The following is a 21,373-nucleotide window of genomic DNA, read 5'->3' as shown; positions in this document are numbered from 1 at the left end:
TGATTCGGCTACAAGGGGCTACTTCATGAGTATTCATTAACATCATATCTTGCTCAAGTTATGCTAACGGGATATAGTGGAGTAGACGGAGAATGTTGTAAAGTTTAACAAGTTTATGGAAATTCTTGAGGGAGGTGGGATAATTGGTGAGAGACAGCCAAAAAATCTGTGCCTGCTATTTTGTTTGTGAAGTAGACTGAAGTGAATGTGTTATATACAATTTTAATATGTGATAGTTGTAAAAATTTTCTCTAGAGAGAAAAAATAAAGAATTAGAACTAGAATTAACATAGTTAAAAATGCAGTGCTCCTGACCTATTTCAGCTCAAAAATTATTTGTTTGTTCTCGTCTTTGTGTCCATTGCAATTTGTTTACAATGTGTATTTTATTTACTTATTTATTGACGAATTTTAACACAAAGTAGGTACTCCAATTTTATAGGAGGACCTCCTATCTGTTTTTTCATGAGATTTGTAAGAGAGACTAAAAACTTGTTTGGGCCACCTCCTGTTTCATATATTTTTTGACTTGTTTTGTAGTAAATTCAACTATCTATTTACTACAAAACAAGTCAAAACTTACGTATGAAAACAGGAGGTGACCTTAAAAAATTTTTCGTCTGCTGAAAAACTCATGAAAAAATATATAGGAGGTATTGTCACATCACTGACGATATATTTCAGAGAATGTCTAAAAAATATACTTTGAATGTCCTATGAACATTGGTAGACATTCATGGAATGTTTCAATAAGACATTCAGTCTAAATAATATACTGTGAATGTTCAAAGAACATTCATAGACATTCATGGAATGTTCCAACAAGACATTCAAGGAATGTTTAAAATGCTGACACAGCACTTTCCTGGGACTTTCCAGGGACGTTCGTGTGCTTTTGGGGACATTCCAGGAATGTTTTCAATGCCCTGTGTGTACCTTCTAGGAACATTCCTGGAATGTTTTGTGTTATTAGGGTTATAGAGAGCGAAACCGGTCGTCGGAAGTTACATTAAATGATTGAGAGTACGTTTTTTTTACTTCATTCATAATTAGAAACCTTTATTGGAATCAGTCTGCAAACCTCAGAGTGGAAGGTGAACACACCGCATACGTGAAAATCATGCGTGGAGTGAGGCAAGGCTGTATTTTGTCTCCTTTAATCTTTAATCTCTACTCTCAAAGAATATTTCTCGGAGTTTTGCACGAAATAGCAAACAACATCAGGTATACAGATGACACCATAGTATTTGCGGACAACCTAGAAGACTTACAAGTCCTTATGAATAAACTCACGTATTATAGTCAATAATATGGACTCAATATAAACGTAAAAAAGACAAAGCTTATGATCATTAGCAAGAAAAAGATAACAGAAGGTCAACTCTACATCAACCAAACCCCTGTAGAAAGAGTGACACACTAGAACTACCTCGGTATCATAATAAATGAAAAATGGACCAACAACCAAAAGATAAGAGTGCGCATCATAAAAGCTAGATCCACCTTCAGCCAGAAAGGGGCCTTTCTTAAGAGCTACAGTCTCTCTCTGCGCTAAAAAATAAGGATGCTGCGATACAACGTCTTCTCTGTCCTTTTCTATGGTGTTGAATTGTGGACATCGAACGAAGATATGTGGGTTACAAATGAGGAGGTCCTCAGACGAAAGAAGAAGAACGGTCATATTTCGAAAGTTAGAATACTTCGGACACGTTATATAAAATGGATCCAGATATGCCCTCCTTCAAGTCATCCTGCAAGGAAAAATATTTGGAAAGCGAGGTCCAGCAAGAAGAAGAATCACCTGGTTAAAGAACCTCAGAATCTGGTTCAACACATCTGTGCAGCTTGTTCGCACTGCTACAGATAAAATAAAGATTTCCACAATGATCGCAACAAAACAAAATGCAGAAAAAAATAGAAGAAAAAAGGAATTCAGGCCGTCGAAGAAATTGAATCGCATGGTTGTGAAATTTGAGAATGTTGTTTGGAAGACGTCAAGGAACGGCCTAAAATCCAGGAAAGGATGGTGGGACTAGATAGAAGAGATGAAAATGGCCATTTTCACAAATATTAATATCCTAATGCAAAAATTCATTATTCCAGAAGGATTCTGGAAAGGCGACGAAAACCAGAGGCATATCGAAGCAGAGGATGACCACAGACTAGATGGACGGATGATATAAAGCTCTGCGCCACAAATTGGATGCAAGGAGCCCAAGGTAGGGATAGGTGGACAATTTTACGGCAAGCCTACATTCAGCAGTAAACAAATATAGGATAATTGATGATGAATGCAAAACTAACAAGAACACAATTCGGATTTCGTGATGTTTTGGGAACACGGGAAGCCCTTTTTGCTGTACAAGTGCTATTTCAGAGATGCAGGGATGTAAATTGTGATATATACGTATGCTTTATAGATTACCAGAAAGCATTTGACCGAGTAAAACATGACAAATTAATAACTCTAATGCAAGAAATTGGAATTGACAACAAAGATCTGAGAATTATCAGAAATATTTATTACAATCAAACGGCCAAAATCAAAATAGAAGACCAGTTGACTGATAAAATTGCAATAGAACGAGGAGTACGACAGGGCTGTATTTTATCTCCACTAATATTCAATATTTACTCAGAATGGGTATTTAAGGAAGCTTTAGTTAGACGGTTGTGCGAAGGGAGTATTAATAAATGGTGAATGGTTGAATAACATTAGATATGCAGATGACACCATAGTTTTTGCCGATAATCTGAATGATTTACAGATATTAACAAATCGTATAACAGAAGTCAGCAACAGATACGGACTAGCTCTAAACATCAAGAAGTTTATGAAAATTAGTAAAAAACCAATACTAAACGCTCAACTTCAACAATCAACCAACAGAATATCGAAAGAGTTGAGCAATATACATATCTGGGCACGAATTTAAATAGCCAATGGGACCACTCAACAGAAATTAAACAGCGAATAATAAAAGCGAAAGCAGCATACGTTAAAATGATACCCATTTTCAACAGTCGAGACATATCATTAAAAACAAAATACCGTTTGTTAAAATGCTACATATTCACAGTTCTGCTCTACGGAATGGAAGCGTGGACACTAACTGTTGCATCTATGAATCGGCTCGAAGCTTTCGAAATGTGGTGTTATAGGCGCATTTTACGTATATCCTGGGTTGACCGAATTACTAATGTGGAAGTCCTGCGTAGAATGGGGAAAGAGTGTGAAATTCTCATAACCATCAAAACAAAAAAATTAGAATATCTAGGACATGTAATGAGAAATCAAGAACGTTACGGCCTTCTCTAACTGATTCTCCAAGGGAAAGTAAATGTCCTCTTTTACCATTTACCTTTCCTTGGAGAATCAGTTGGAGAAGGCCGGAACGTTCTTGATTTCTCATTACATGTCCTAGATATTCTAATTTTTTTGTTTTGATGGTTATGAGAATTTCACACTCTTTCCCCATTTCCTGGCTTCAAAATTTACGAAAGTAGTATGACACGACTACCACTAAACTGTTCCGCACTGCGGTAAACAAAGTCAAGATAGCCATGATGATCGCCAACATCCGGACCGGATAGGTACTTTAAGAAGAAGAGAATGCAAAAAAATAGGATATTCCTTAAAACACTTACCTCGTCATGCATCTGTCTTGATAAATCTTCCAGTTGTTGTCTGGCGTTTTGCAAGCTCTTCCTTTCGACATGGTCATGTGGAGTATGTGCTAATAATTCGTGTAAGGTGATTATATACCGGGGTACCTAAAATATGCGTTAAACTGAGGAGAAAATCTCAATGTTATAAAGTGGAGAATATTTACGAAAACACATAGAAAACCATACATTTTATGTGTTACATACGTATTGTTGCGTTTTTTAAATTTTACTATACATATTGATGTATTGATGGCTTATTGATGCCAAACGATTAATATTGCTGATTGTTTCGATTATGTTTATTTATTCTGATTATGTACCTATTATGTATTATGTATTATAGTTTTATTATTTATTATTAAAATATCCACAAGAAAGAATTTCCTGTAGCTGGCTGCATACCATTAATTACAAGTAAATTTAATGAAAAATTCCTCTTGGTAAAAGGTATATTAATTCAAAAAGCCCCTGGAAGGGATACAAATATAAAAACAAAACGTTTTCGCTCTGTAACAAGAGCATCATCAGTGTTACAAGAACATGGTGAGCCACCCAAAAATACAAAGGTTAAAACCTTTTAAAAATAGACTAAAAGTCTTATATAAATGGATGGATATAATTCCTATGGATACGGCCCTAGGGCAACATATGACTCCCACACGTGGTAAGTGGGTTACTAGGTAATAATTAATTAGGTCATTATATGGAAGGCATATGTTGCCCTAGGGCCGTATCCATAGGAATTATATCCATCCTTTGGATTTTACCATGTTTAAATTTATATAAGGCTTTTAGTCTATTTTTGAAAGGTTTTATTTATCCTTTGTATTTTTGGGTGGCTCACCATGTTCTTGTAACACTGATGATACCCTTGTTACAGAGCGATAACGTTTTGTTTTTATATTTGTAGCCCTTCCAGGGGCTTTTTAAATTAATATACCTTTTACCATCACGGATTTAGGGAGGGAGGTCAACAATAGACGCAGTTCACATAATCACACAGTCAATTGAGAAATGTTACGAACATGATATCGACTTACACATCCTTTTCATAGACTTCAAGCAAGCCTTTGATAGCTTAACAAGACCCGACCTAATAGAAGACATGAAAACCCTAGATATATCAATGAAACTTATAAAGCTTACGAAAATGACAATGAAAGGATTGACTGCAGCAATAATTACAGATAACGTGTAACGATATGATACCTCGGCAAGCGATGAGCTGCTATTACCAGAGACGACCGATGGAGTGTCCGTGTTTGCGCATTCCTTCTTCATAGCACCGCTGGGGGAAACCGAAGGAAAGGGCATCGAGAGCATATTTAAGGCGAGCTAGGAGAATGAGAAAATCAGTCATGGTTAGCGTATTGAACTAACTATGGCTCAACAGCTGATGCTCGCGTATTGAACGAGCTTTAGCTGGCTTGGCAAAGATGCACCGTTTGTGAGGTGGGACTATGCCTAGGTAGACGCCACCGTAGTGACGTGGAGTCTTGCCGCAATCGTTATCGCAGTAGGCGGTAGTAGCAAGGAGCGAGTGACTGCATTGTAGTGAAATGCGGTCTTCAGACTATGTTGATTTAACGTAGCAATATTGTTATTGTATATATGGTTTATCGTATTATTTTAATGTTGCTGATATGATCGGATGGCTGTAATAAAGTTTAATATTGTTTTTCCTTTGCAGAAGATGGAATTATATTTTATTTTATTTGCTTTATACTGTATATAATTATCTTTAATATATTTGCTTTATTTTTAACTTGTGTTTTACTGAGTCTGTCGTCCTTGAAAGAACTACCCGTTACAAATGGCGCCCGAGCAAAAATTAGAAATATACGCAAGTAAACGTCGTTATTCGACACCCGGAAAATACCAAAAATGCCGACAGATAAAGACACAGACTCAGTAACAGGTCCACGTCGTGGATATATAAATAAAACCCGTTCAAAGATGATTAAGCTTGTTTGTTTTCAGATAAGGAACCGAAAATGAACCAAATCGAGAATGATCCGAAAATAAACGTCGCCGATGCAACATGCAGAAAGGGATGCGACCGTTCGCTGTAGAAAAGCCTTGGCATACTGTCCCAATGGAGTTGAGGGGATCACGCCCAAGATCTACAGAAGGAAGCATCTTCTAACCAGTCATCCGAGACCAATTTACGAATCACCGAAAAAGACGACATTGTTGATGGAACCGTCGAAGATGAAACCAGCAAGAAAAATGTGACCATTTGCTGCAGAAAAACCTTGACAAACTGTCCCAATGGATTTGAGGGGACCACGAGCAAGATCTACAGAAGGAAACATCTTCTTGACAATCATCCCAGACCAGTTTGTGAAAAGAAAACCGACATAAAGTACATGCCTTAAGAGTAAACCGTCGCAGATGCAGCCAGCAGGAAGAATGTGACCATTTGCTGTAGAAAAGCCTTGGCACACTGCCCCAATGGATATGAGGGGACCATGCCCAAGATCTTCAGAGGAAAGCATCTTCTTGACAACCATCCAGGACCAGTTTACGAAATAAGGAAGAACCGACCAAGACCACACCGATGATGAGTCCAAGCCGTGTTGCACACACGGCACAAAAAAATGTATGCTACATTTTTTTTGTTTTCCAAAGAGGAGGGGGTGTAACGATATGATACCTCGGCAAGCGATGAGCTGCTATTACCAGAGACGACCGATGGAGTGTCCGTGTTTGCGCATTCCTTCTTCATAGCACCGCTGGGGGAAACCGAAGGAGAGGGCATCGAGAGCATATTTAAGGCGAGCTAGGAGAATGAGAAAATAAGTCATGGTTAGCGTATTGAACTAACTATGGCTCAACAGCTGATGCTCGCGTATTGAACGAGCTTTAGCTGGCTCGGCAAAGATGCACCGTTTGTGAGGTGGGACTATGCCTAGGTAGACGCCATCGTAGTGACGTGAAGTCTTGCCGCAATCGTTATCGCAGTAGGCGGTAGTAGCAAGGAGCGAGTGACTGCATTGTAGTGAAATGCGGTCTTCAGGCTATGTTGATTTAACGTAGCAATATTGTTATTGTATATATGGTTTATCGTATTATTTTAATGTTGCTGATATGATCGGATGGCTGTAATAAAGTTTAATATTGTTTTTCCTTTGCAGAAGATGGAATTATATTTTATTTTATTTGCTTTAAACTGTATATAATTATCTTTAATATATTTGCTTTATTTTTAACTTGTGTTTTACTGAGTCTGTCGTCCTTAAAAGAACTACCCGTTTGGAATCACCAAAAATATAGAAATAGTAAGTGGAGTACGACAAGGCGACTCTCTATCAACGTCACTATTTAATGTCGCTATAGAAGGAACAATAAGAGCTACAGAAATAAAAGATACGATTATAACATCGACGTCGCAACTTGTGGCGTATGCTGACGACATAGCATTAATTAGCAGAAACCTAATCAGTTTAAAGGAAGAATTTACGAAGTTATGCAAAGAAGCATCCAAAAGGGGTTTAGAAATAATTCAAAACAAAACAAAATATGCTCAAGAGAAAACCCAGTTAATATGATAAGCTTAAATATTGGTGAATATGAATTTGAAAAGGTAGAACATTTTAAATAGCTTGGAGTCTCAGTTAATGGAACTAATGATAATAAGTATCGAAATTAATGAAAGAATCCAGGCAGGAAACAGAACCTACTGGAATTACAGTAACTTCCTCAAAGATAAAAAGCTTACTCAGAATAAAAAACTGAAAATTTACAAAGCAGCAATTGAGCCGTAAACACATATGGTGCTGAAGTAATGGGTCTGACACAGAAAGAGGAAGAAAGATTGAGGATCCTAGAAACGAAAATAATTCGGAGGATAGCAGGACCACTAAACTTAGGTAATAATGAATTTAGAAAACTCATGAACCACGAAGTAAGAGAACTTCTGAAAGAAGAAGACATCGTCAGATTTATCAAGGTACAGAGACCCAGATGGATGGGACATATAGAAAGGAGGAATCCAGAAGCTGTTATCAAGAAAATTTCGAAATGGAGACCTGTATCAGGCAGTCCACGAGGAAGACCCAAAACTAGATGGGAGAACCAGATAGTGGAGGATCTTAAGAAGATGGGAGTCAGAGAATGGGTAACCAGAAGCAAAAGCAGGAACGAATGGAGGAAATTTGTAGAAGATGCCAAGTCACACAACCAATTGTAAAACCAAAATGTTAATGCGGATTGATTCACCGCGACAAACGAATCGGAAGAGCCCAAAGAGGGCGGCAATCATTCCGCTAGGAGTGTAGATGCCATGATGACGATGATGACCTTTTACCAAGAGGAATTTTTCATTATATTTACTTATTATTAAAATGTTATTTTATTTGATTTATTGGCGGAGGCAACAGATCATTTTTTATTCTCAGCGCATTCACCAATTCATCATATCGCGTAATGGCGTAATGTTTGGTTTAAAAAAAATTCAAGTAGGTATACCTGATGCATGGGATATGTCAAAAAGGCTTCTAATGATCGTCCTCTACAGGCTGGTTTACTTTCCAACCGTGTTAATAGAGCAGAAAACTGGATTGATTGCTTACATTCTGTCAGTACTTGGAGGGAATAGTGATGGTTCCTTACGTATTCTTGATAAATGCTTAATAAAGGAAGTAACATGGAAAATAAATCACCTGAAATTACATAATAAACAATCTAAGACTTAAAGCGAAAAGAAAATATTAAAATAGGTATGTATAGTTTTTTTACTACAAAAATACGCTTACGTCATTCAATATATTTCGGCAACTAATGAAAACCGATTGACATCATTAATAAGAATAAAGAATTATACAGTGCTAGTCAAAAGTACGGTCCCCCTCGTATCTTTTGAACGGTTATACTTATAATAATGAAATTTGGAGGGAAGTAATAAACGGGCGGAGGCTTCTCAACTGGTCATAACAGGTGACGTAATAGTGACAGATGATATTACAGCGCCACTCTGACAGATACTTTTAAATGGGACCTTATGACAAGTGGTACCTCGTGTGAAAGGTATTGAAAATACCTACTTAATCATACTAATTTTATTTGAGTTTAAGTTAATTTCGATGAATAAATTAAATAAATACTAAAATTGTAAATGATGAAAGGGTTGCCAATGCGAGTCCATTATACAGTTGGATATAGTAATTGAGTCAATACTCGCAATCTTAAGTTTGTATTTTTATTAGTTGTTATATAATCATGGGGCAACCGGTTTCGAGTCTTACAATATAATATGACTCATCATCAGGCCCAGTACAAAAAGCTTTCTCAATACAAACTACAAGCTAAAATAACAAAACGAGAGACATGTACAAAATGTACATATACATATATAAAACATCAAAAACAACTTTGTCTTGGTTTTAATCACATACAATAAAGCCAAACAACTGTATAGTATTGAACTCAATAGTCTATGTCTATAGCATGTAAAAATGAGACATTTTGTCATTGGGAGCCACCAATCTGATAAGAATTGCTTGGTATATAATTTAATATATACTACCATCAATCCTTAACTAGTTAAGGGTTGATGGAGTCCTGACAAGATGGTATGCGATCAAACGACATAATATAAAGTTATTAGTAATCGGTATGTACTTCCATAACAGCCACTGAAACTGTTCTGCAGCTAAAGATGTACCTGGAAGTCACCAGCCCCATAAGAAAAGTTGACCAGTCAAACAGCCCTTAGTCTCTTAAATTGTTTGTTAACATAACAAACAATTTAAGAGACTAAGGGCTGTTTGACTGGTCAACTTTTCTTAGGGGGCTGGTGACTTCCAGGTACATCTTTAGCTGTAGAACAGTTTCAGTGGCTGTTATGTTAACAAACAATTTAAGAGACTAAGGGCTGTTTGACTGGTCAACTTTTCTTATGGGGCTGGTGACTTCCAGGTACATCTTTAGCTGTAGAACAGTTTCAGTGGCTGTTATGTTAACAAACAATTTAAGAGACTAAGGGCTGTTTGACTGGTCAACTTTTCTTATGGGGCTGGTGACTTCCAGGTACATCTTTAGCTGTAGAACAGTTTCAGTGGCTGTTATGGAAGTACATACCGATTACTAATAACATTTGTTAACATAACAAACAATTTAAGAGACTAAGGGCTGTTTGACTGGTCAACTTTTCTTATGGGGCTGGTACATCTTTAGCTGTAGAACAGTTTCAGTGGCTGTTATGGAAGTACATACCGATTACTAATAACTTTATATTATGTCGTTTGATCGCATACCATCTTGTCATGACTCCATCAGCCCTTAACTAGTTAAGGATTGATGGTAGTATATATTAAATTATATACCAAGCTATTCTCATCAGATTGGTAGCTCCCAATGACAAAATGTCTCATTTTTACATGCTATAGACTATTGAGTTCAATGCTATACAGTTGTTTGGCTTTATTGTATGTGATTAAAACCAAGACAAAGTTGTTTTTTATGTTTTATATATGTATATGTACATGTCTCTCGTTTTGTGATTTTAGCCTGTAGTTTGTATTGAGAAGACTTTTGGTACTGGGCCTGATGATGAGTCATATATTGTAAGACTCGAAACCGGTTGCCCCATGATTATATAAAAACTAATAAAAATACAAACTTAAGATTGTGAGTATTGACTCAATTACTATATCCAATTGACTAAAATTGTAGTTTCGCATTTAATTAATAAATATTTAAACTTTCGCCTTTGATTAGTTGTCAAAAAGTTGAAGTTTTTCAATTCTCTTTTTGTATTTACGCCAATGTCGATAAATATTAATGTCATCTTGTCAACTTTTTTGACAAATAACCATAGGCGGACGTTTGAATTTTTATTAATTAAATGCGAAACTATAATTTTATATTTATTTAATTTATTCATCAAAATCAACCTAAAGCCCAACAAAATTAGTATAATAGGCCAGGGTAATAAGACAAAAATATACCCTGTTCGTGACACTTCAGCAGCCTGAGTACTGAAGCGTTTTTTCGACAGGTAATACCTATAGGAACAAATTGTAACTATTTCCTGCGTAGGATCTGGCGGCCATTTTTATTTATAAACAATTAAGTGTCAAAAAATGGCATTCTTCCTTTTTTTTCAAATCAATGGAAAACAGTGAAACTTATGGTTTTTTTAGTACAAATATCTTTGACATTATGGAAAAAGCTTTAAAATGACATAACACAAAGTTTGATATACTCATTTATTGTTAATATAATTGCGAAAAAAGGTCGGAATTGCAAAAAAAATTATTTTCGCAATAACTGTTGCAAAAATTAGTGTACAGCTTTGAAATTTTTGTCAAATGAGGGTTCTTTGGTGCTTAATATGTGATAAAAATTTCAAAGCGATTCATTCAATTGTTTAAATTTTATTCGAATTGTTTATCTCAATGAGCATTTTTTTTCACTAACATAAGTCAGACAAAAAATGACGTTAGAACCATTTCACAGATGTCAAATGGAAGAGCATGAACTATATTTTCAACTTGGTTTAAAAAAAGCGAATAAAAAATGCATTTATTAGTAATAAATAATTATGCAAAAGTATCGTAAATCTTTCCTTATAAACTTTTTGAATACCTTTTTCCAAAAAAATAACTTTTTTACCCTGTTTTAAGTGCCAAGTAATGTTATTTATATCATAATTGATAACAAATTGTAATAAATATATATAATTTCTTATATAACAAAATAAAAAGTTTATAAGGAAAGATTTACGATACTTTTGCATAATTATGTATTACTAATAAATGCATTTTTTATTCGCTTTTTTTAAACCAAGTTGAAAATATAGCTCATGCTCTTTCATTTGACACCTGTGGAATGGTTCTAACGTTATTTTTTTCTGACTTATGTTATTGCAAAAAAAAAATGCTCTCTGGGATAAACAATTTGAATAAAATTTAAACAATTAAATGAATCGCTTTGGAATTTTTATCACATATTAAGCACCAAAGAACCCTTATATGACAAAAATTTCGAAGCTGTACACTAATTTTTACAATAGATATTGCGAAATTAATTCATTTGCAATTCCGACTTTTTTCGCAATTATATTAACAATAAATGAGTATATCAAACTTTGTAATACGTCATTTTAAAGCTTTTTCCATAATCTCAAAGATATTTGTACTAAAAAAACCATAAGTTTCACTGTTTTCCATTGATTTGAAAAAAAATGGGAAAATGCCATTTTTGACACTTAATTGTTTATAAATAAAAATGGCCGCCAGATCCTACGCAGGAAATAGTTACAATTTGCTCTTATAGGTATTACCTGTCGAAAAAACGCTTCAGTACCCTGGCTGCTCGAGTGTCATGGGAAAAACCTTATTACCCTGGACTATAATTGGATAGGTATTTTCAATACCTTTCAAACAAGGTACCACCTGTCATAAGGTCCCATTTAAAATTATCTGTCAGAGTGGCGCTGTAACATCATATGTCACTATTACGTCACCTGTTATGACTAGTTGAAAAGCCTACGTCCGTTTATTTTTTCCCTATAAATTTCATTATTATAAGTATAACCGTTCAAAAGATATGAGGGAGGGACCGTACTTATGACTAGCACTATAGATATTATTTGTTACGCAGTAAACAAGAACAAAGAAAAATATGCCTAGCTTCTCACTGTACAAGAAACATGGCCATGATGAAAAGTCACATTCTAATGTTTTGGCAATGCTCTGACCTGACGTCAGAAATCTTAAATAACGTAAGCGTATTGTTGTAGTAAAAAAACTATACACAAATATATTGATGTACTTACCCAAGACAAGAGTTGGCCAACTCTCTAACCTGGACGTCAATCCTTTCAGAAAGATCTGATGAAGAAATAATACTGTCTCGCTGTTTAAGAAAATAGAGTTTACGTCTTCATGGGAACATGGCGGTTTCTTTGACGAAGCTGCCATTTTAAAAGGCCTCAGAAAACACGTGACTAGCACTTCCATCTGCTCCATGTACTCTTCTTCATCTTCAACCATGCGAAAGACAAGGCTGTTACGCTTGCGCATACTCTCAGCGTGGGGACTTTTGATGTACTGTTCTACTATTTGCTTCCATCTTCTTCGACACAGCCAGCCACGGAAGAAACTCTGGACTTTCTTTATCTTCCGCAGTGCAATGGAATCTTCATCTAAGTTAGAAAATTGACTACCTACGTCTGAGCTAGGGTTACCTTGATATGTCGCTATATTGCCGTTTAATTGATAGTGTGGCATCGATCTCCATTCTTTCTTCAGAGCAAATAACTGCAATAGAATACGGCAAATTAATATCTTCCTATACCGATTCGCTATACATGCTATACAGATGCCTTCCAGATGAAGGCGGGGGACTTGAAAGGTATAAAAAGACCAAATTACGCCATTTAAATAGCTTTGAGAAATACTTCTTCATCTGTCAAGCCTAGATGAGGGTAGTAGAGATAATTAAGCAGTATTTAAGGCTTTAAATTACTGGCCAAACAGCGATACGTGCTATCTGCGTTTCTTTAAACACAGCTGTAGACTATGTTCTACTAGAATCCGATTCTACTCTCGAACTAGAATCCGACACAAGAGGGATACAATGGATACACGCCTAAATGTGTACAAAAAGATATAGAGATATTAGGTTCTTTAAAGACTACTGTATCTCCTGGATCGGAAAATATTTCACCACTGTTATATCATAATTGTGCAGATAGTTTATCGGCTCCAATGGCAGCTTTACTGGCCCTGGTATAGTAACACCGATATATAAAAGTGGAAATATACCTACTCCTTTCGTCTAATTATCGCCCAGTAACAGTTCCACCAACATCAGTTAACATAATGGAAAAATTAATAGCTAATAAATTAATATCCTTTTGGTTAGAGCATGTTATTCCAGTCTCTCAACACAGATTTCTGCCGAACCGTTCTGTAACTAGCAATCTTCTTCACTCTCTTAATGAATGGACTTTATCTTTGGACCGATATTAACCGATCGATATTATTTATATAGATTTTTCTCGTGCAATTGATAAGGTACCCATAAAAAATTAATGCTGAAGCTAGAACATTACGGCGTGCGTGGTGAGTTGTTATTGTGGTTAGAAAACTTCTCTCTGAAAGAACTTTTTCGGTCAAAGTGGAAAATGACTGCAGTGTTCCACGTGCGGTAGCCAGTAGTGCCCCTCAGGGATCAATATTATGACCTATTCTGTTTTTGTTGTACGTATCTGATTTAACGTGCGGATGGCAGTCAAAATCAGTTTCATATGCCGACGATTAAAAAGTTATATTACTGTCCCGATATTGTTAATATTCTTCAGAGTGACCTTAACCAGCTATCAGAATGGAGCATGAAATGGGCTATTCCAATAAATACGCATAAGTGTTGTGTTGTTCAATGTGGATATAATAATCCATATATAACATATTTTTTGAATGGAGCTCCTCTGAAATCGGTACAGGAAACAAACAGGAAAAACCTCACCTGGAATTGGTGGTATCTGTTTCTTCTTCTTCATGTACCATGTCCTTTCAGAACGTTGGTTACCATCATAGCTATCTTAATTTTATTCACTGCCACCCTAAATAGCATGCTTGTATCAACACCATACCAATCTCGCAAGTTCTTCAACCATGAGGTTCTTCTTCGTCCTGGACTGCGTTTGCCTGCTATTTTTCCTTGCATGATATTTTGTAGCAACCTATATCTGTATCTGTTTGGTCACCTCATTTACAAATAGATATTAATTTATTAGAAGTACAACGAAGAGCTACTAAGCTACCTTTTAATTATGCAAGACTAAGCTATGAAACTCGATTAAGAAAGCTTAAGTTGTCTCCATTGACTCATAGAAGAGAGAGAGGCGATTTAATATCTACTTATAGAATTCTTTGGGGGAATTTTGGGGAACATCGAATTTTTTTAATATCAGCGAAGATGCTAGACTACGAGGTCATCACTATAAATTGAAAAAGGAACCTTTTAAAACTACTGTGAAGCAAAACTTTTTGGTAAATCGAGTTTTTGATAAATGGAACAGTTTAAGTGATGACATCGTAGGAGCTATTAGCGTAAATAGTTTCAAAAACAGGTTTGATGAGGACTAACTGGACATTGTTTGTGTAATGCTAGCAATTTTTGTTAAAATAGTTGTTATAAAATGTAAGGATATACTTTATGTTTTTTTTCTTTGAGAAAAAAAAATTGTAATTATTAGGTATACCTATTTTCTAATTTTTGTATCTATTTTTAATTTGCTTTTGTTGTTAGAACTTTTGTAAAAATCAATTCTTTTGAATATTTGCTTTAATTTAATTTTTACTTTGTAAGAATTTGTTTTATGTTATATTATTTAGTTTAAGACCTACAATTATTTTGTACTTTGAACCATATAAGCTTTGATTTGGCTCGAAAATAACACCCAAGATCCAGCCAAATACCGCCCGATTACTTGTCTTCCAACTTTGTATAAATTGGTCACATCCTGTGTAGCCCGGCGTATCTACCAACACTGTGCTCTGAACAATATCATAGAGCCTCAACAGAAAGGTTGCGCTAAGGGTTCCATGGGTTGCAAAGAACAACTCATCATCGACTCAGTCATTTCTAACCAAGCATATTCCAAAAAGAGGAATCTTTTTACTGCCTTCATTGATTACAAGAAGGCCTTTGATTCAGTGCCGCATGAATGGCTTGGGGCCTGTTTCAAGGAGATTCGTTGAGTCTTCTGTGGTTCTGTCTAGCTATGAACCCACTATCTCAGCTATTGACCTCCACAGACGCAGGTTTTAGCATCAAAAATAACAACAATGTGGTGGCGAAGCTTATTCATTTATTGTACATGGATGAAATTAATGGCTTCCACTCGAAACCAACTCGATGAGATGCTAAAAACTGTAGAAACTTTTTCTAATGATATTAATGTGCACTTTGGACTAGACAAGTGCCGTATTTTAAATATAGTCAATAGTCACAGGAAAAGTACAGCTCAGACGATTCGCTATGCAAAATGGCCAGATCATCGAGGCCATGGGTGAAAGCGATATGTATAAATATCTTGGAGTAAAGCAAGCGCGGAAAATTGACCATAAACAAATGAAAACAGAGATAACTACTGAGTTTATACGAAGGGTAAAACAGCTGCTTCGCTCACACCTTAACAGTAGAAATTTATTTAAGGCACTAAACACCTACGCATGTTCCGCGCTTAGCTACTTATTTGGCATTGTTAAGTGGACAAAAACGGACATAGAAAATCTTCAGCGAAAAGTAAGAACGCTCCTCACAAAGGCACAAAAGCACCATCCCAAAAGTGCAGTAGAAAGAACGACATTACCACGGAATTTAGGAGGAAGAGGACTTATGGATATAGGTGAGCAATTAGACAAACAAATTGCTAACTTAAGAACTTATTTTCAGATGCAGGCTGAGACATCTACTCTACATCGCGCTATCTGCGCAGTAGATGATACAACACCGATCAAACTGGGGAACCAGAACTATTGGTTGACATCATGAAGGATGTTCCCTGAAACGGAGGGATCATTACTGACCATTCAGGATCAGGTTATACCAACCAGAAATTACCTGAAATATATCGTCAAATACCCTCAGACTCAAAACGACAGATGCCGATATGGATGTCAAGCCCAAGAAACCATCCAACATATTACCGGGGGCTGCCAGGCATTTGCTGCAACTGAATACAATGAACGGCATGACTCAGTTGGAAAGATCCTTCATCAAGAGATAGCTATCAAACTGGGACTTCTTCAAACGGACCATCTTCCCTATTAGCAATACGTTCCTGAGAGTATGCTTGAGGATGGCAACTACAAGCTATACTTGGACCGCACTGTGCTCACAGACCAAGCAGCGGCACATAATAGACCAGATCTCGTACTATGTAGTTAATAAATTAACAAGACAAACAACACGAATTGATGTGGCGATACCTAACAACAATAATCTACGTAGTAAATTTACTGAAAAGATCGCCAAGTACAGAGATCTGGAAATTCAAATACGGAGACAATGGAAAATGCAAAGTACCCAGACAATACCGATTATTATGTCTACTATTGGAGTCATTCCGAAGACCCTCCTCGAAAGCATCAAAAAGCTGGGTCTGAATGAACATCTTTATAAGACCATGCAGAAAGCTGTACTACTCGCGACGGCCAGAAGTGTACGAAAATTTTTGGGAGATACTCCGATACTCCAGCATACCAAGTCACCTAGGGCTCGATAACACGGAAATAGTCCCACCAGAGCTCAATCCTTTTGATACCGTAGGTATCTGGGATGAGTCAATTTTCCCCTTAGAGGGAGTGTGAGCCGTATGGCTAAATCTGGATAAAACGTGTGCTTAACAGATCTAGAATACGCCGACAATATCTGCCTAATAGGACAAAGGTTCTAAGATGTAGATGACCAATTGGAAACACTTTCAACTGAAGCCAATAAAATAGGTTGAAAATCAATATTAATAAAACTAAATACTACAAAGATAAGGATCCGAATATTCCAGTCAAATGCCATGTCTGTTCTATTCTACGGATGTGAAACCTAGAAATTGACAAAAAACAGGTCTTTCTTAATAAATGCCTACGAAGAATTGTTCGTATTTTCTGGCCAAACACCGTCAGAAACGAAGATCTGCTACACCTGACCGAACAGAAGAGGGTACAAAATGAAACAAAGTCCATAAAGTGGAGTTGAATCGGTCCCGAAAAATAGCTCCAGTATTTCAAAGACTAGGGCCTCAAAGACTGCCCTTGAGTGGAATCCCCAAGGAAAGAGAAAAAGAGGTCAATCATGGACGAGATAAGAGATTAAGGAAGTCTTGGAATGAGGTGAAGGCCTTAGCGCATAAACAAAACTCAATTGCGCGTTTTCACTGAAGCTCTATACTCCACTTAGGAGTTCCAGAACCTTTTTGGTGAATCTCATAATGCTCTTGACGTGATGGCCTAATGTCTAATGTAATTGTTAAGTTGTTGGGATTAACCTTCTAGATCTAGATATTAGGAGAAGGCAGAGAAGTGACCAAAGGTCATCTTCTATGACCATAGTGCTGCTGTGTGGTACCAAACACTTCACAATGGGCTAATCAATAGCCAGCTAAAGAGAAATTGGCAAAGCCAGCTAGATCAGAGCTTATTCTGATATCTTCTTCTTTACGTGCCTTCTCCGCGACGAAGGTTGGCAGTCATCATTGCTATTCTAACTTTTGATACTACAGCCCGAAAGAGTTCAGTTGAGCTGCATCCAAACCATCCTCTGAGATTTCTCAGCCAGGACATTTTTCTCCTACCTATGCTGCACCTTCCTTGAATCTTTCCCTGCATAATTAATTTTAGGAGTTCATATCTGTCGCCACGTGTTATATGATCAAGTATTGAAGTTTCCTTATTTTGATGGAATCCAATATCTCTCTGCTGTTCTGTATTATCCTTAGTACTTCCTCATTGGTTATTCTGTCTGTCCAGGAGATACTCAGCATTTTTCGATATGTCCACATTTCAAATGCTTCCAATCTATGTATCTAATCTAATTATTAGGACATAAATAAAATAATTCATTATTTCTCATTTTTTTTTGGTTTTGCACATATTCTGTAGACATGCTGTACACAAATATATAAAAAACCTTGTATAAACACCGTGCTTTCATAATTATACTAGTAATAATCGGGGCAGTTCTAAGTCTATTGATCAACAATACAAAATGTATGTTGTCTATAAATAATAAAACGTCAATTGATCCCCCTTCTTCATAGTGATTTTTAAAATAGGACAAAACAATTTAAACGTAGATATCTTATTTAAACCATTCACATGCAATATCATCAGAATTTCATTAATTTAAATTAAATAGTAATTAGTTAATTAAACATTATAATACAGGGTGATTGATTAGTGGAGTAAAGCTCCGTAGATCCGTTATAGTAATAGATAGCAATAAAAGTTAATCACGAAAATTGTAGCCAACTTTGAGCTTCACATTTCAAATTAATTAGAATGTTACAGGATGTTCGATAACATAGTGGCAGACCAAACTTATGTTTTTTTAAATGGAACACCCTGTATTTTATTTTATATTCGAAATCTTCTTAACTTCTCCATTACAAAAATGTAAAGGTTTGTTATGTTATACATGGTATTTACAAAATTATAACCAATTTTATATGAAAATCGTAAAAAGTTCAATTCCTGTATAAATAAAAATAAGCACAACGGCAATGGTTTATTGATGCCATATTTTTTTATTTATTGTCAAAATTTTCATAAATGATTGATATTGCTAATTTTCTTTATATTGAATATAGGGTAAGTCAAAACGCAAGTACATTATTTTCTCAGTAATTTTAAATGGAACACTCTGTATTTTATATCACTATCGAAAAGTACCATTACCGTACTTTAATTTTTATATAACATTCCCTGTATCTAAATTTATTAGTTTTCGAGATATTTTCATTTTTCAGAACAAATTATTAATTACGGGTATAAATCTTTCCAAATTTTATGTAAGCCATGACTGAATTGTCTAAAACTGACAATTTACGATTACTGATTATCAATCTGGTAATAAATGTAATACTGTAGCAAATAAAGAAAAAAAAATAATTTATTAGTAATAAATTTTACAAAAAAACACAACCACAACATACAACATTTTTGAAACAATTAAAAACTACTTTTGTATGTAAGTGTAACAAATAAGAAAAGAAAAATAATTTATTAGTTATAAATTTTCCAAAAAAAAACACAAACACAAAATTCAACATTTTCTGAAAACAATTAAAAACTACTTTTGTATGTAAATGCAACAATGTAACAAATAAAGAGCGAAAAATAATTTATCAGTAAAAAATTTTACAAAGAAAAATATGAACACAAAATACGTTTTTGAAAAAATTAAAAGCTACTTTTAATAAAATATTTTAAATATTTGATTACATAAGTTGTTCAAAATGACCTCCTAACACATTTTTATGCATGCCTAAAAACGGTCATTGAATGAGTTACTTACACTACGAAGCATTTGCAAATGAACACTTCAAAATACACTTTGTATTCTATTTTTCATCTCATCTCTTGTTGTTGGAGGCATTTTATAACATTCATTCTTAAAGTAACCCCAAAAAAATCGGTCCAGTTTATTAAATTCTAGTAATCTGGGTGGCCAAGCTACTGGTCCATGGAAAAATGAAAATATCTCGAAAACTAATAAATTTATACATAGGGAATGTTGTATACAAATTAAAATACGGTAATGGTACTTTTCGATAGTGATATAAAATATAGGGTGTTCCATTTAAAATTACTGAGAAAATAATGTACTTGCGTTTTGACTCACCCTGTATTCAATATAAAGAAAAGTAGCGATATCAATCATTTATGAAAATTTTGACAATAAATAAAAAAATATGGCATCAATAAACCACTGCCTTTGTGCTTATTTTTATTTATACAGGGAGTTGAACTTATTACGATTTTCATATAATATTGGTTATAACTTTGTAAATACCCTGTATAACATACCAATCCATTATATTTTTGTAATGGAGAAGTTAAGGGGCCAGCGTAGCTCAGGCGGTTGTACGCTTGGCTCGCGTGCTGGTAGCCCGGGGTTCAAATCCTAGCGTCGGCAAGAACAACTAGACATTTTTAAAATTTCTATAGGCCCCAGGTCGACCCAGCCGAGTACCTTGGGTAAAACCAGGTAATAGGCGGTTGAACGTAGCACTGGCCCTGTGACCTTCCTTGTATACCGTATGCCCTAGATATAGCAGACTACCCTGCTATAATGCCAAAACTGAGTCAGCGGTATAAAACGGGAGACTATATTTATTAGAGAAGTTAAGAGGATTTCGAATATAAAATAAAATATAGGGTGTTGCATTAAAAAAACATAAGTTTGGTCTGCAACTATGTTATCGAACACCCTGTAACATTCTAACTAATTTTGTAATATGAAGCTCAAAGTTGGCTACAATTTTTGTTATTAACTTTGATCGCTATCTATTACTATAACGGATCTACGGAGCTTTACCCCACTAATCAATCACCCTGTATATAAAATTGAAAAAATTCATTGTATCTTATGTTTGTACCTTTGTTTTATCAGGAGCTTCCTGTACATAAAAAATGCGAAAAAATACACTTCTCCAAGAAATTAACGCTCCACCTTAAAAATTGTTCATTTTGCATGTCTCGAATTTCCTAAACCTGTTGTCCGATTTAAGTGATTTTTTAATATGTTATAGCCTTATTCTTTAAAAATATCGCTGTAATAATATTGTTGCTAGTCAGGTAAACTGTCATTGTATACCGGGTATCCCAATCAAACTGTGATTTTTTCTTAAAGTTCGCGTGACCCTGTGGAATATTCTAGCATTTATAAAATACTGAAATTAAAGCCGAACTATAGCCTCGTGTTTTCTTAACATTCTGTTTTTTTATCCATTTGCTTATGTTTGATAGTAAAAAAGTTAGGTACTCTAACAACTAGCCTTGTTTTTCGTCAATAAAGGGTGTTTTAAAAAAGTATGGCAAACTTTAAGGGGTAATTCTGCATGAAAAATTAAGGCAGTTTGCTTTATAAACGTGTGTCCGCAAATGCTTCGTTTCCGAGATAGGGGGGGTTGAAATTTTTCATACAAACTGACGATTTATTTATTGTTCTAAACCCAGTTAAGATATGC

At 35.4% G+C, this 21,373-nt stretch overlaps 1 protein-coding gene across 1 annotated transcript in view; it reads right to left on the bottom strand.

The window, feature by feature from the left end:
* Positions 1–21,373, bottom strand: part of LOC114336429 (ras-specific guanine nucleotide-releasing factor 2-like) — a 155,576-nt gene that overhangs the window by 64,339 nt on the left and 69,864 nt on the right. The window contains exons 6-8 of the mRNA XM_050663572.1: positions 12,452–12,935; positions 8,140–8,333; positions 3,649–3,774 (exon numbers count right to left, since the gene is read on the bottom strand). Coding sequence (XP_050519529.1) covers positions 3,649–3,774; positions 8,140–8,333; positions 12,452–12,935 — 804 coding nt within the window. The remainder of the gene's footprint in view (positions 1–3,648; positions 3,775–8,139; positions 8,334–12,451; positions 12,936–21,373) is intronic.

The sequence above is a fragment of the Diabrotica virgifera genome, chromosome 10 (genome assembly GCF_917563875.1).
Source record: "Diabrotica virgifera virgifera chromosome 10, PGI_DIABVI_V3a".
NCBI classification, from domain to species: Eukaryota; Metazoa; Arthropoda; class Insecta; order Coleoptera; family Chrysomelidae; genus Diabrotica; species Diabrotica virgifera.
This window is presented reverse-complemented; position numbering and strand designations above follow the sequence as displayed.